The sequence below is a fragment of the Bubalus kerabau genome, chromosome 4, assembly GCF_029407905.1.
Source record: "Bubalus kerabau isolate K-KA32 ecotype Philippines breed swamp buffalo chromosome 4, PCC_UOA_SB_1v2, whole genome shotgun sequence".
NCBI classification, from domain to species: Eukaryota; Metazoa; Chordata; class Mammalia; order Artiodactyla; family Bovidae; genus Bubalus; species Bubalus kerabau.
The window spans coordinates 46,600,675-46,617,797 of record NC_073627.1 but is presented as its reverse complement, the minus strand read 5'-3'; the positions used below and the strand labels follow the sequence as shown (position 1 = coordinate 46,617,797).

General features: G+C 36.9%; 1 protein-coding gene across 10 annotated transcripts; it reads right to left on the bottom strand.

Moving 5' to 3' along the window:
* Positions 1-415: 415 nt before the first annotated feature.
* Positions 416-15,859, bottom strand: ZNF207 (zinc finger protein 207). 10 transcript variants are annotated; one of them, XM_055577224.1, is made up of 12 exons: positions 15,681-15,859; positions 14,149-14,275; positions 9,724-9,862; positions 8,310-8,480; positions 8,111-8,186; positions 7,554-7,601; positions 6,386-6,465; positions 4,650-4,807; positions 3,412-3,504; positions 2,170-2,412; positions 1,400-1,559; positions 416-1,270 (listed from the first exon to the last, which is right to left on the bottom strand). In XM_055577224.1, the coding sequence occupies exons 1-12, from the start codon at positions 15,719-15,721 to the stop codon at positions 1,110-1,112; spliced, it is 1,497 nt and encodes a 498-aa protein (XP_055433199.1). In that variant the 5' UTR covers positions 15,722-15,859; the 3' UTR covers positions 416-1,109. The 10 variants fall into 10 exon arrangements, with proteins under 10 accessions (XP_055433199.1, XP_055433201.1, XP_055433200.1 ...); XM_055577226.1 differs by having other exon boundaries at positions 6,395-6,465; XM_055577225.1 differs by having other exon boundaries at positions 8,310-8,477.
* Positions 15,860-17,123: the final 1,264 nt, after the last annotated feature.

Sequence of the window (17,123 nt, the reverse complement as noted above, 5' to 3'; positions counted from 1 at the left end):
AGAATACATACCAGTCATTAACAGCACAAAAGGCTATTACTGCATGCACCTAAGCTTCTAGAATTTTGCACCTGAAAAGCTTCTGAGGTCCACTCGGTACTGCAGTTTCAAATATAATCAAAAGGAAATGAATGGGTCTGGCACTAGGCTCTAAACATCAGCAGCAGGAAGAAGGGAATATCAGGATTTACATTTTAAGTCTCTATGATATCTAACATGTACTGACACCAAGGGGGTAGAAGGGTGACACAATATAAAGATTTCATACTCATATAATGACCCATATATATATATCTCTCTCTAAGTTTTTTGTCAACTGAAGGATTAACATACAATTCCACATACACTATCCAGTTAAACATGCAGCTAACGAACAACCTACAATTCAATGACAGAATCCAATGATATATCAAAATTGCATTGGTAACTACGAATTTTATTATGTGGACATCTACTCTGGCATGCATTTGTACAAACCTTTCAGGCAGTGGTCCACAGCTGGGTTATGAATAAAAAGGCATAAATTTTTCTCTCATTTTATTACAATGAAGTTTAACAGTACAGAAAAGTCACATGACCTTGGAGGGTCAGATTTCTTAAACCCTGCAACATGAGGAACTCTAAATACATTAAATATTGTTACACATTCAGACTTCCAATGTACAGGTACTTGGAGACAGTTACAGCCCTCACCAAGCTAGGTTGGGGACATGAAGTCCAACAGCATCTGAAATGCTGTGAAGGCATAACTTTACAAATAGCAATGTAAGCTTACAGAACTTGCCTTTATTAAGGTGGTATGTTCATGTAATTCCAGCGCCTTCACAATATAACGAACCAAATTTACTATACTTCACTTCTAAAAACCTAGATGAAACATGAAAAAGAAGCCATACAGTATAAATTGCAACTTCAGGAAAAGTTCCTGCTTTATTATTCCAAATAAATTTTCCCATGTAAAATAAATGTCCAATAGTTCCTGGTATGTGGGAAGATAATGTTTTTGTTAAAGTCACAATGACGCCTTATTGACGGAAGCTTGGCTATTTAAACAGCACAAGTTGAGAAAAGGTTTAATCTCCAAACCTATTAGACTGGATGAAGTAAGATCAGTAACGGCCACCTTGAGACATTACAGGAGGTCTCATTCCCATCGGAGGTCGAGGAGGCCCACCTTGGTAAGGGGGCACCATTGGCGGTCCCTGCCCATATGGTGGCATAGCACCAGGAAGGTAACCTGGCATGCCTTGATGATGACCACCATACTGACCTAAAAAACACATTTAAAACACAAAAAGATAGGTTCAGTCTGTGCACCGTACTTTTAAATGTAATGTATTTTGCATATAAATTTGTTTTTCGTGTATACTGAATAAAAAAACGTAAAAAAGAAGAATACCATGAGGTGGCATTGGGGGTCTCATTCCTTGTTGCTGTGGGATGCCTGGCTGCGGTGGCATCATACCTCCAATTGGTCCAACAGGTGGATTACCAATGGGAGCCTGTCCTGGTCGAGGAAGATTACGTTGATATTTAGGTAACTGTGCTCTTCTCTCTTCCTAGGAATAAAAATATGTGAGATGTGAAACATATGAACACAGAGAGTTGTTAAACATGAAGGCAAGAATCTAAAGTCTTTATAGTCATTTTTAAATGTACTCTTACATTCCAGTTACTTTCACAACACAAATCAATCCAACTACTTAAAACCTTGATGCCTTAAGAAAACATCATCTATTTTTATATTTGAAGTATGTTATGTTTGAACAACTATCCAGGAATTATAAATTGCTTCAGCAAGAAACCGTAATCAAGGTGTATGTAGAGCAAGCAATCTGCAGATTCTATCTCACACTTAACTGCTTCTTCAATTTATTTACAAGTTTATGTCCAACTAAACTAATTTTTAAGAGTAAGAACCCAACTCACTACCTTCTTTTAGACATAGTGTTAGGGGAGGGGGACTGGATCTAAGATCAAAATATGCAATATTCACCTAGTTTTGTGAAGTTAGAATGGTAAGAATAAAAAATTCAAATGGCAAAAATTACTTGGCATTCAATCAGACTGTAAGACCATTGGTACACAAATTAAAATTTTTTCAAATGAACAAGTTGCTACAATAGTACTCAATCAAACTCTGCTAGTAAAAAATTTTAAACAACTTACCAGTGATATATCCTCATCTGGATGGATCAACTTACTGGTTGCACTGGTTGTGGTAAGTGTAGCAGGCTTACTTGTTATGGAAGCTGCTGGTTTAGCTGCAGTGCTATTTGTTGTACTAGTGGTTGAAGCTGTAGACTGTGTATATGCAGGGAATGTAGGCTTTGGTGGTTCTGTAGTTGTTGCAGGGGTACTATTTAAGGGCTTGAAATCTGTACCAACAGGTCCCTGGACAGCTGCCTGAGCCTGTAAAACAATCTTTCATCAATAAAACCTCAAAACTCAAAACTGAATTTATCTACTACCAATTTAACTTAAAAACAATACACTAACATTCAATAAAGGACAAAATTTTAAATGATAACTAAGTTAACATCATGATCAATCCACAAAATTTAAGATAACATATAATATTGAAAGATGCTGAATCAAAGCACATCTAAAACACAGCAGGGGAAACAAGAAACAAGACTGCTTATGTAATTTCTCTGATAGCATGTCTCCTCACCGAAAATTACTTAATTTACAAAGCTTTGTATTATTCCTAATTGATGAAATACTGTATTGTATCATGAAATAACATATTCAATTTTCATTACTCTAAATTATTTTTAAAAAATTGATGTACCAAACAAAAAGTCAAATTATAGAATACAAAAAAATGTTGGCATAAATTTCAGTTACTAAGTCTACCATAAACAATTATCAATGGTGACACATTAAAGATATGGCCTTCACAAGTATTCTTTATATAGTAATACAATGTCCGCTCAATTAACAATGTCTGTATGATTATGATGGACAAAAGGATTCAGTAGAGCTTTTAACATAAAGTTACCAGTAATAAATTTGTTACTTTCTGTAACACTATGCATCTGAAACATGTAAATTAGGCCAATTTTTAGAACCAAATGCAGAGTACTCAATTTCCTTAGGTTATATGTGATGCATTAAACAGCATAAAACAGAATAGCTTACTCATGCATCAAGCTAATCATTGGCCACTATAATGCACTTACTGCTTACATGCTTTTAACCCTTTAGAGCCATAGGAGATTGGGGTACATTTTTTTCTATTAGTATGTGGTTCAATTTTTCAAATACCATTGCTTTATAAGCCATTAATTTTATTTTAAAAAAATTAAATAATATATTTTTGGGATAAGATTTAAGTTTTAAAGTAGGGTCCAAAGGGTTAAGTTATAAAGCCATTTTAACAATTTTAAACTGCAACTTCCTGCGTACTTGTGCTGTGCTAGGAAACAGAGCTTTAGAAGATGCAGACAGACTTTCTGAATTGGATGAAGCTGTACTTGAGCTTGTTACAGGTGTCCCCATCTGTAGCATAAAAGAAAGGAAACAATGAAAAGTCTCCAAACAAATGGGTGAAAATAAGCCACGTGGTAGACTTTTTTTTCCAGTATAGATTGCATTTCTGTAAATGCAAAATACAATGCCATCAAAACTGTTTTATATATAGAGGTAGGCAGTTAATGCATTTGCAATAAACAGAGTGACAGTATGAGCTTCAAAAAAACTTTAATTCTATATCAATAAATCTAATTAACCAGTTTTTTCTTCCACCTAAACCTAAGGTGTTCGGCACTATGGTATTTCAAAACTGATACCTTAAACTGAGAATTATGATGCATTACTTCAATTTTCTCAGTAACAGTATTTGCCAAAAGTTTAATAACATCTCTCAAAAAAAACCACATCAGCCCCAACCTCAAAAACATAAGTTAATATGTTTTAAAGGGCACTTAAAAAGTGCCTTTTAACTACAAATAGGAAAGAGTTGAAAAAAAGAAAATATCTAATGGATCATTTTAAGGTGAACAATAAAGAACATACATCCTGATCTTTTGAATTCTGAATGAATTAAACACACCTGCCTAATTCAGAATGAAACTGGGTTAACAACCATTACATACATACTACATATAAAATAATCTTTTGCTTCTGAGTTCTGGTGAGGGGTAAAAAAAGACCAATAGGAAATACCAGTGTTACTAGGTCAAAATCCATTAAATGATGCCCTTCCTACAACAGTGCAACATTGTTTAACAATTCTAGATTAAAGTAAGAGCCCCAAAATAATTTGCTACGCTTTTAGGATTTTACATTTTTGTCTTTGGTTTCATTCTACCCAGAGCTCATTATGTAGGAGAGGAGTTAACATTTTTATTTAAGCTCTCAGAAATTAAATTTTCATTTCTAATAAAGTGAAGAGTAACCAGCATTAATTACTATGAAAAAACAACATACAACACTATTCTCTGGTTTCAGTTAATTGTTTATGAGTAGAGGAAATCAATGTGTGCAAACATGGGAGAGAATAGGCCACTCCTTAGTATAATTAATAAATTATATTAAAAAGATTAGGAAATACTTAAATAACCTATGACAAACTGAAGGATTTCAGTAAACTGCACTTTACCTTAAAATATTAATGCACTCCTTTTTCAAGAGTTTCACCTTACCTGTCCCGCACTGGGGAAAAGAGGCTTAGTAACTGGAGGCTGCGGAGCTGGAACTGTTGCTGTTGGTGCAGGTGGTCTGTTAAGAATACCTGGAGCTGAAACAGCCTGTGCTTGAGTCATTGGAGGAATTCCAGGACGTGGAACAGGAGGGGGCATACCTGCAGAGAATTAAAAAAACTTGTAGCCAATTAAATAAAAAAAAAAAAGAAAAAAAAAAACCCTATACTGTAAAATTACTAACTCTTTGACTGCTGAACTCAAAGAGGCTCAGACAACCTAGGCGTTTGCCACTTGGAACAATTCTGCCTCCAACTTTCTCTATGACTTTGTTCCTCTTTAAAATTTTTAGACGTTAAAGATAACCACGAGAAAACCTGTATATAGGCAGATCGACAATTAGGCCTATTGATATTACTAATGCAATAAAATTTTCAAACATATACAATTATTTCAATCATCTAATAGATGTTTTCAGAACTCTAATGCAAACTGCAATAAAAACTATTAATAGGTCATATACCCATAAAAATTATTCCAGAAAAGAAATTACTCCTTTAAATAATACATCAGATCAGATCAGTCGCTCAGTCGTGTCCGACTCGTTGCAACCCCATGAATCGCAGCACGCCAGGCTTCCCTGTCCATCACCAACTCCCGGAGTTCACCGAGACTCACGTCCATCGAGTCAGTGATGCCATCCAACCATCTCATCCTCTGTGGTCCCCTTCTCCTCCTGCCCCCAATCCCTCCCAGCAACAGGGTCTTTTCCAATGAATCAACTCTTCGCATGAGGTGGCCAAAGTACATACATTTTCCTAAATGCACCACTAGCCATTCTTTCAAGTGCCTCAAAGTAATTATTTAAAACTTACTGACTTCCCATTACCAAATGAATAGATTATTTTTCTTTATTCCTTTAAAGGTCTAAAGTTGTCTCAGATCATAATGTATGTGAAGTTGCCGCCTCAAAATTAATGATTGCACTAGCTATGATTCAAATTTTGCTGCTGCTTTATTTTTCCTGTTCCTTTTATACTATCACTTGAATACATGTGAATCTGTTATGGACTGCAAATCAAACGTGCTAGGATTAAAAAACTAGGCAACAGATCGAGAGAGTCTCATGAAAACCTCTGTGGCACACTTATTTCCTGGGCTAACCAAATCCCATCCCCTCACATTATAGACTAAAAAGTCAAGATATTTTAATTAATTTGCAGGCTTCCTTGTACCTAGGGGGTCCATTAGACTTTTTCTGGCAAATGATATCTAAGAGGCTAGAAAGTTACTTTGCCATAAAGTAAAAGAAATAAAAGCATCCTTTCTTGCCTGAGTCATCTTCGAACTACTGAGTAACATGTCTGAGGAACAAAAGCTAAGGCTGGCAAAGGGGCAAATTTAAGAAAGTATGGGTTCTTGTTATCACCATAGTCGCCAAATCTACCACTTAGGGTTGGATTTTTCTGTTACTTGCTAAGGGTCTCCATTACTTGTCTAAAATAGTCCTAATATATATAACCACTCTTAAGTCACAAGCTCAGTGACTCATACTTTTACCATCTACTTCAAAAAAAACAAAACAAAAAAACACATTTCTCACAGTAATTTTAAAAGAAGTTACTAACCCATAGAAAATTCAAAATCACATTGTACCAACGCTCATAAATCTGTTATTCAAAATACTTAAGAATAAAACATGTCATATTTTTATATGTCATATTAAAAAGGAAACTAACATTTCATACCTGGTGGCATACCAGGCATCAGAGGTGGTATTCCCGGTCCAGGTGGCATCATTCCACCCATTGGCATCATTCTATTAGAAAGCAGATTTCAAGAGACAACTAAAGTTAATTAACAGCATAAAACATTAGAAAATATTCTAGCTAAAAGCCTGAAACAACAATAAAGACTTGAATTTGACCTCTAATATTGAAATCTATCAAAGTGAAAGAACATACAACACACTAAAACAATCCTATCAAAATAAATCCCCTAAAACCCAGCAAACTCTCTGGTTTACCAGTAGAATAGGGGTGAAAAAATTCAGTGTCTGTTAAAAGAATATTTTAATACATTTAAAGTTATTGAGAACAAATATTTTACTCTTCTTAAAAACAAGAGGCCTTATCTAAAATGTGTAACTGGAAAACAAAATCATTTTTTGTCTCACTTGGAATATATCCACAGAATATAAATTAAAAAATGAAAACAAAACCAAAAACCTCCCCCCTTAAAAAGAACCCTCCAGTTTAGAGCTGTCAGATTTTTTTTCAAAAAGAAAAAATAGTGTATTCTATGGAGTGAAGATTTCTTTATCTGGGGATGCACACACATAAACTACCATCAAAACGAAAGATAACCAAAACTAAACTCAGTCTCTACTTTTTATGTAGAAAGTTCCTAACACTAAACCAGGACTTAAAAGCATAACCCATATGTATTTTCCTTTCCTTAGAAGAGCTCACCTTCAAATATCAGTGTCCAATTCACTTTAAAAGTTACAAGTTTTGTGAATTTTTGATTTAGGACTCAAACAGAATAATTTCTATATATAGGTTTTATTAAAGAAAATTCAATTACTTTCCATAATAGAGCATGTAATTTCACCTAAGAGTATACTCTTTCTTAAATATCAACCCCTTCTACTAAGTCTCATAACTTTCAGCAGTTTGGGAAAAACAGCTGCACAGTTAGAAAAGGATTTATGTGGGTCTATTACTATTTCCTCAGATGTTTTTTAGTTCCCTCCTTTAAGAGATCTGTGTCAGTTTGCAAATTTTAGAAGTTTTAGTGAGGAAGGTTAGAAAAGTTTTGAAGTCAACTGAATAGATACCATTAAACACACAAAAAAATGACATTATGATTATACCTCCTGAATTACATTATGAATGAGATGCTTACATGTTTTCACCGCAAAATGACTGGGTGTATTTTCTCTGATGATGCAATCTGTGAAAATGTATGACAAAATCAAAATCTAACTGTGATTTTCAAAATACAGTGGGAAAGTGTATTGTATACCTTTCACATCCAACAATATTTTTAAGTAAAAGTGATGAGCACGGGCACCTCATATTCATTTTAGTTCTTGAAGACTTAACAAATTATTTACAGAGTTTGCTTCTGTCACAACTACAAAGTGTCGTGGACAGTTCTGAATCTCAAAAACTCAAATCTACAACCAACTACTTTAATTACATCAGATGCAATTGAAGCAGATGGCTGCCTACATTTATCCTAAAACCCAAAAATCTATTCTCTCCAGAGGCAAATTTATATTCCTTAAATTTATTAGTAGATTTCTTTATTAGATAAGTTTAATAATTAATAGAGCCCATACCTTTTAGAAGCAAAAAACACAAAAAAAAACCCACAACATTTAATTGATGTAAACACCCAAGCTGAGAAAGATCACTACTAGGCACCAGCTCACAAGTCAATTAAAAGAGTTTTCTTACCCAGGTGGCATTCCTGGCATAACTGGTGGCATTCCTGGCATGAGAGGAGGAACACCTGGCATTAATGGAGGTATGCCTATAAATAAGAATTTTCACCAAAAAGAAAACATACAAAAAGTTAAGAGGGAAGAATTAATACTTCTAATCTGTATCAATGAAGACTTGAGAATGTTAAATTGTAAGAGGCCTTAGGTGCTACCTGGAGGCATTCCTGGTGCTCCTGGAACCGGTGGTAGTCCTGGTTGTGCCATTGGGGGGATATAACCTTGCTGAGGCTGAACAGGCTGTGGCTGAAATGAAGTCGAAGCCGCAGAGTCATCATCATCATACTCATCAGAATCATCTTGCTGCTTCTTTTTTTGACTCTCTGCTAAAAAAGGTTCAATTAATTTTCCCCATAGAGTAAAAGAAAAGAAAAACAAATCAAGTTTAAGACATTCAACATTTAAAAACTTTATTTCAATGCAACTAGCTCTTGAGAATTTTTTTTTGCAAAAAAAAATTCAGCCAACACTGTTCTTTACTCTTCGAATGGTTTTTCAATCTCTATTAAGCAAGGTTAACATTTTCTCCGTATTCTATGGCAGGCAAAAATCATTTTCCTAAATCAGCTATACTTTACAAAACAAGCTTCCTATTTCATTCCAAAAGGTAAATTATGACAAAGCAGTCTGACCTCCCTGTAACGCTTTCCAAAATAAAATATTTCTTAGGTTATTATTTAGTACACTATCTAATCTAGACTATTATGACTGCAATATTCACATATAATAAACTTTCATTTATAAAATAAAAAAAAAAATAACTGAGGGAAGTATTTTCTTTCCTAATTCGTATCTCCAGTGGAGTAAAAAGCAATTATCATATTTTTCCACTTAAACTTGGTTGCTGGCATATGGTGATTGTTGCATCATGACATTTTATATCAGACAAAAATTTTTTAAATGTTATTTGTGCTTTCCAATATATTTAAAAAAATAAAGCAGATTAACAGGAAAAAAAAAAAAAAAAAAGAAGATTCTATCATTTGGATAGGAGAGGGCTGCAAATACCAAGTCAAATACAGTACTAAAAATTTACAACTAGTGATTTCATAAATCTAAAGAAGGTACCTTCATTTTTAAAGGCCTTAACACTTGCTAAATCTACCTGGAATTCAGTTATGAGCAAAAAAAATAATGTATAAAATTATCCAAACAATACCATGTATACAAAATAAAATCTATTTCAAATATAAGACAAAAAAAAACCCTCAAAATTGTGGAATTCTGAGTAGATCTAATGTGCTGTGCTATGCTTAGTCGCTCAGTGTGTCTGACTCTTTGCGACCCTATGGACTGCAGACTGCTAGGCTCCTCTGTCTCCATGGGGATTCTCCACATAAGAATACTGGAGTGAGTTGCCATGCCCACCTCAAGGGGATCTTCCCAACCCAGGGATCAAACCCAGGTCTTCTGCATCACAGGCAGATTCTTTACTGTCTGAGCCACCAGGGAAGCCCGAATAGATCTAATACCGACCATTAAATTTATACTTGAAAATAGTAATAATACTCTCATTAGTGAAGCTTTATTAAGAAATTTATTTATTAAGCATTTATCTTAGTATTTTACCTTGTGTTTTTTGTTCAAGAAGTCGTCTTCTTTCATCCATATCTTTTTCTGGAATACCTTCCATACCATATATTTCCAACTCTATGTCTGTTCTCCCAGGTATTGCATTTGGTACTGCATCTATTGTCTCTTTATGCACCTAAATTAAAAAACAAACAAATCCATATAAACAAAACACAAGCCTTCCATTAGATAGACAAAAATGCCTCATGAAAGTCTTTTTTAAAAAGTAATTTTAAATTACTCATAGACCATTTAGTATAAAGGTAAGAGTAACTGGTGCTATAGTGAGACTGAATTCAACCCTCCAACTTTCGAGAGTTTGGGCAAATCATTTGACCTAAGCCTCAGTTTACTTCATCTAATTTAGTACCTAACTTCTCAGGTTATTTTTAAGATTAAAAAAAAAAAAAAAACTGTATATAAAAATCACTTGGCAATGTGTAGCTTATAATCTTGTTTGAATTATTAGCAATAAAGTAACAGTACTACTCAAATCAGGGAAGTTTGAAGTCTGAATTAAGTAATGGTTATGAAGCCTTATTATATTAACTATCAGAATAAACTGAAATTTCCAATGATGTACTTGACAAGCTAGTAATTACAAACCACAAAACTGACATTAACAATTAGCATTACCCACAACTAATGAGTCACCTAAGGAGCTTAACACTGCCAGAGCAGAGAACTTGTCACTATCTCTGAAGGTATTTGGTTGATCACAAAAAGAAGTTCTTAAGATGTATTACTGTATAACACTGAGAATTCAGGACCTTTTTTCACTGTATAGTCTTTGCTAGATCAAACATTTCTAACCCTCAGTGAGCAACTTCTGCCAATATGGTAAAACCCTGGTCAGTCTTGGTTCCTTCAGCAAAATGTTTTAACTTAGGTTAAAGGATGTCAAAGTAGTTTGCCTAGACCATTGGCTTCAACTGGAAGCTTAACAGACATGTAAATTCTCAGGGCATTAGAGTCCTACTGAATCAGAAACTCTCAGTACAATCATGAATCTAAGTCTTCAAGGTGATTCCTTTGCATGTTCAAGTTTGAGAACCACTTTTATAGGGTAAGGGTAATGACTCTGATACAGTTGTCCAAGTAACACATTTTTCTTTTCCTTTAAGACTCTTTCACAGAACAGAAGAAAGGTAAAGAAAACTGTTTTTTCTCCTTAGAGGAGTATCTCAAAGATTTAAAAAACTGAAATGCAAATGAAATTTAGAAATTATATTATGATTAAAAGATCCATGAATAAAGCTACTCAATAAATGATGTAATCACTTCCCCCCACGTTTTTTAGAATGTTACTTTTCTTGATGATGTACATGAAGTCATCTCTATGTTCTTTAAAGAAATATAGCTACATCCACAGACACAGTAACTAGTTTTCATTACGCTTGTAAGTGATGAGGGGGAAAAACATCTTTTACTATAAAAACTGGAGCATGTGTCTGATTAAACTGCCATGCCTATGTCACAGGCTGCTATAAGAATATATAAATAGAAAATTTCAATTAAAGACATTAACTAATAGTTTATCAACTAATCTCCTTCCAGCTTTCATGACATTTCTTTGCTCTTCTCTTACAGTACAACTCCCTCAAATAGTGCCTCTCCTTTCCCTCGCATGTTCTCTTGCCAGCACTCCAATCAGCCTTTCATCTTCTTCATCCTAGGAAAGCACTCCTGACAAGTAATCAATGACCTCTACTTTGATCAAACCAATCTTTGTCCTGTGCTTTCTTGATCTACCACTAGCTTTGATTTAACTCTCTCCTTAAAACACCTCATTTGGCTTCCAGGGCACTAATCTCTTAGTTTTCCTACCTTTTCAATCTTGATTGGTTTATTTTAATCATCTGACCTCTAAATGCTGGGAGACACCCAAGGTGGAGTCCTTGAACCTCTTTTCTATCTATACTCTCTAAGGACATCTAGTATCATGGCTTAAAATAGCCATCCTTTTACTGTATCCTCCCAAACTTCTATCTCCAGCTCCAACTTCTCTAAACTATAGACCCGTAGATTCAACTGTTTATATGCCATCTCCATCTGGATATTCAAGACGACCTTCTCAACACTAAAATATTCAAAATTAATGTAAGATGATATAGTATTCTCACCTCTAAGCCTATTCTTCCCGCAGCTTTCTACACATCAGCGGTCATCCCTTGGTATTGAGGAGGAACTGGTTCCAGGACTACCCGCCTCATACCAAGGGTGCTCAAGTCCCTTATATAAAATGGCACAGTACAGTCACCCTCCAGTATCTGTGGATTTCTGCACTCAGTTGATGGTGGGTTCAATCAACTGACTCCCAACTGTGGTTGGCTGAACCCCCAGTGATACCAAAATACCAAGGGCCAATTGACTACCACTGTATTCAACTCACTTTTCACACTGCTCAAGCCAAAAACCTTTAGATCATCCTCCACCCCTCACTTTCTCACGTTCCACATCTAACCTCATCAACAAAGTCTTATCTCTGTCACCATCACCTCTTGCCTCGAATACTCCTAAAGAGGACTTACTGCACTCTACAGTCTATTCTCACCCTTACAGCCAAAATGACCCAAAGTACACCAAAGCATGTTACACTTCAATTAAAACCTCCCATTTCATTCAGACTTAAAGAAACACAGCAGCCGACAAGACCTATATAAAGTAGCACATTGCTGCTCTTCCCTCAATATAGGATAATACTCCTTATGTAACAGTTTTTCATTTGCTGTTCCCTGGAATCTCTCCCTCATCCTCTTCGATCTCTGTTCAGATGTCAGCTTGTCATTCAGGCCTTTACTATCTTCTGGCCCGCCCCTATTCCCCTCTACCTAGTTTTAGTTCTCTATCATGTATCAGCATGCTACTAAGTCACTTCACTTCAGTTGTGTCCGACTCTGTGCGACCCATAGACGGCAGCCCGCCAGGCTCCCCGTCCCTGGGATTCTCCAGGCAAGAACACTGGAGTGGGTTGCCATTTCCTTCTCCAATGCATGAAAGTGAAAAGTGAAGTCGCTCAGTCGTGTCCAACTCTTAGCGACCCCATGGACTGCAGCCCACCAGGCTCCTCCATCCATGGGATTTTCCAGGCAAGAGTACTGGAGTGGGGTGCCATCACCTTCTCCGATGTATCAGCATAAGGCTAAGTAAACATTTATAGGTTGTTTTCCTCCACAATGTTAATCTAAACTTCACAAAAATGACTATTTTATTCACTGCTATATATATGGTGCTTCAAACATTGTACAATGCTGTCTCACGTAAATGGTGCAGTTCTACATCTGTACTATACAAGTCATCCACCAGTCACATGTGACTAAGCAATGGAAATGTGGCTATAATGCGACTGAAGAATTTAACTTTTCATTTTTAAATTTCTTTTTCAATAGTCACAGGTAACTAGTGACTGGGTTTCCCTCAAGGCTCAGCAGTAAAGAATTTGCCTGCAATGAAGGACACCTGAGTTCAAGGTGGCAACCTGCTCCAGTATTTCTGCCTGAGAAATTGCAAGGACAGAGGAACCTGGCAGGCTACAGTTCATGGAGTCAAAGAGAATCAGACAGGATTTAGCAACTAAGAACCAGTGATTGCCACAATGGAAAATTGTGGATGTAGCAGACGCTGACATTTCTGAATGGATTTTAAATTACTGATTGGCTTGAGAGAAGTGAGAAAGATCTACAAAAACTTATTTTTAAGCTTGGGGAAGCAATAATCTTGTTTTAATTTACCTCCCTGCCTCCTACTAACAGTAATTTCCAATGGGGATTCCTTCATCTCACGTCTCTCTAGGGTCCAATTATGCAAAAATTCAGGCAATTCTGGACAAAGTAGAAGAAATGTTTAATAAAACAGATCTTCAAAAATAAAACTAGATCTTCAGAAATATACATTACAAAGCTCCCCCTACTTAGAAATGAAAAAAAAACCTAAGTTTTAAATGAAACACAATACTACCCTTCCATGGAATAAATGGTGGAACTAAACCTAGCCCCAGGCAGGCAACAGATTGTAAAATCCTTCAATGGCAGAGTAATGGCAGTTAATTATGTACTAATTCTGAGTAGAACTGGTCAGATTGCCTACAAAATTTAAATCTCTGATCTTTGTTTTCTTGCCCAAGTATTGAGGAAATATTTTGGAATTTCAGCTTGTCACATATCTAACCTAGGACGAAGGTATCAATAACTTAAAGGTAAATACTAATAAAAATTCTTTAAACATAGAAAATCAATAGTGTATCTTCTCCATGGCTAAACAACCTTTTTTTTTTAATTAACTGGTCATCTTGTCCAATCTTTTGCAATGAACAACAACAAAAAAAAACACCCTTGGGTTTCAAAAAGAAATTCAAAGTTTTCCCTCCATGTTGTTTGCAAACTACAATAGAGTAAAATTAAGTAAGAGGAAAAAACTCCTTACCTGCATGCAATGAATAGCTAAGCCAGGTCCTGTATACAATTTCTTATGACATATATGGCATTTAAAATGCTTTGCTTTTTGGTGCTGTATAAGGATCTTCTCATCATCAAAATCTCTATTACAATACCTGGTCACTATTGTTAAGGTACAAAAATATAGCACAATAACATTACTTATAGAAAATAAATATGCAATTAAAGACAACACTATTCACTACTTAACATTAAAAACGGAAACAGCTAAAACCAAAAGTACTTTGTACAAACTCTGCTTTTGGTATTATATAACTAGAAATAAACCTGCCACTAATTTTGGAATTTTCAATGTCCCGGAAGCCCACAATCTCTTCACCAACCCTAAAAAAACACATCTCCGTAGGCAATACAGCTTCGTCAAATTTCAGCGTTTACCAGATTTATGCGAAATTAACTTCTGTTCAATCTCTCAACATTTACAAACGCACGATGTTAACTGCAAGGGATCAATGTTTATTAAAAAAAGAAAAAAAACAATTTACATCGACAGAACTTCAATTAAGCAGAACATAAAAATAATCAGATTAAGAATTTACATTTAGAATTTAACACTAATTTGGAATCTGAAAATAAGTTCACTGCGAGTAAAAGTAACCATTTCCTATAAAAACCCATAAAGTTGCCTGCAATTCCGAATTTATGTTGCCAAAGGTTTCATTTAAACTCACAGAAGAGTTGTTACCGAGAATTAACTCACTAATCAGATTTTCTTAAAAGCACTTTAACAAAACTTGTAACCATTTTTCAACTATTACAAAAATAAATTCAGTTCTGTAGCAAAGCTTTTTCAGGTACAAGACAATAAATAAAAACAATTGGAACGTAGTTTATTAACGTTCCCGGGAAAAAAAAAGACGCCACGTTTTATTCCTAAAACGTATTTTTTCACTCCTAGAAAGCTAGGTAGAAAGATAAGTAACCCCACCCAGTTACTTCCCGAAGATTAACGCGCCAGAGGGCGAGACGCGGAAACTAGCTCCCCCCGCCACCCCCGCAATAAAAACGGGGGAAGGGGGGGGGGGTTCGAAATCAGGGTTGACTAACAGAAGCCTTTAGGAAACCAGATTCTACCAAAAAAAACAAAGTGGGTGACAGACTCCGGAAGCTCTCTCCTAATCCTCCAGAGTCAATCAGCGTATTATACTCGAAGAAAGTCCCTTTGTTGAATCGTCACCAAAACAACGGAGTGTGGGAGTAGAGTCCTCAGGGGACTCTGTCCTTGGTGATGGGGTCCAAGTCGCCTCAGGGGGTCAACGCTCGCCCCAAAGCAAGAACCTCCTGAGTCACGAAGGCCCACGACCCACAACTGCCAGAACCTCTCGCCCCAGGGCCCCTACTTTCTGACAAGTCTTCCCAAATCCCAGTCCAACCACCAAACCACCGACCTCGAGGCCTAGATCCCACTCTCCGCCATAGGCCGAAGCCAGGCCTCTCCTAGACAAGTCACCACTAACCGGCGCCCCCGCTTGGCCTCGACTTCAAACCGACAAAGGATACCAGCACCACGGCTTCAACTGCTTCTTCTTCTTGCGACCCATAACTGCGCTCTATCGACAAAAGAGGAGAAAACAAACAGGAAAGAACGACGTGAAGAACAGCTCACTCTTCCGACCCAACCGCCACCACCGCGTCCCACAGGAAACATCCACAAAATGGCCGACGCCTTCGCTCGCTGCTCTGTCTCCCGTCAGGCTCTGCGGCCGGAGGAGGTGCCAAGCAGGGGTGGGGGGGGGGGGGGGGTGACGTGACGCAGGCCTCCGTCCTAAGTGGGTGGAGACTCGCGGCCGCGTCGGGCTGCCGGCCATCTTGTCAGTGCTTGCCATCTCGGCTTTCGTGGGCGAGCGAGTTCCTCAGAGCTTATTTTTCTTTGTAAAGGATATGGTGACCTAGGTACGCCGAGACGCTCGCGAATTGGAGGGGTGAGGAGGGGGTGGAAAAGCTGAAAAGATTACCCAGCGTAATTCAGGGTAAATTACAAATAAAGGATAACTGAGACAGCGCCCAGTTTTTCGTTTTGTTTCAGTGCCCTGATTACTCTGCAGTAAGCGGTGGACGTTTTTCTACTACTGAATCAAAGAAGTCGCAGTCTCTGTCTTGTAACTCACACATTGGTGATGGGTGCGTAAACTACGGCAGCATGGTCACCGAGGTGATGGAAATACGAGGTGTTGCGCGGTTTATAGAGCCTTGGCGGTCATCAGGGTATCAAAGAAGGTTGCCGGAAGGGTGATTGGGAGCAGGCGAGGTGGAGGAGAGGGTATCTCCCTAAGGGTGCAAAAAGTGCAAGTCTTTGAGCCTGAGCACCTGAAAAAAAGGCTAGAGGTAGTAAGGTTGGAGCTGGTAGTGAAGGGGCTGATGGCAACAGATGATGCTGAGGAGGCTGGCAAAGATGACTTCTGGAGATTCTCGAGCAGTCTGAGAAGTTGCGTTTTATGCTGAAGTCCCTGGGTAGCAACCTAAGAGTTTTAAGAGGACAGTTAGAGAATAACACAAATTAAGAGTATAGTTGCTTTAGAGTCCAGGTGCTTGGGATCGCTTTCTACCGCCTATTTGCATGACTTGGGCAAGCCACTTAAACTTTCTCTGCCTGCATTTAAAGCACAGTTCGTCATAGAGAAATAACTAGTAAGGTAAATTACATGTTCCTATTAAAAGGAAAAAATAATAGCGGGTATCCATGAAGCATTTGTGTGCCAGACAAGGTGTAAGTTTTACATTACTTGTCTCAACAAACCTGTGATGTAGGTGCCATTGTTATCACCCGGTTAATACAGATGAAAAAAAGGGAGCGCTTAAGGGAGTTGTAGGGAATTCCCTCGTCGTCCAGTGGTTAGTGGACCCTTAAGATCCTACATGGCATAAATAAATAGAATTATCTTATTTTTTGTTTTAGGAAGAATGAATAAAATGCTTTTCTGCAACTAATGTCCTACTTCAGAC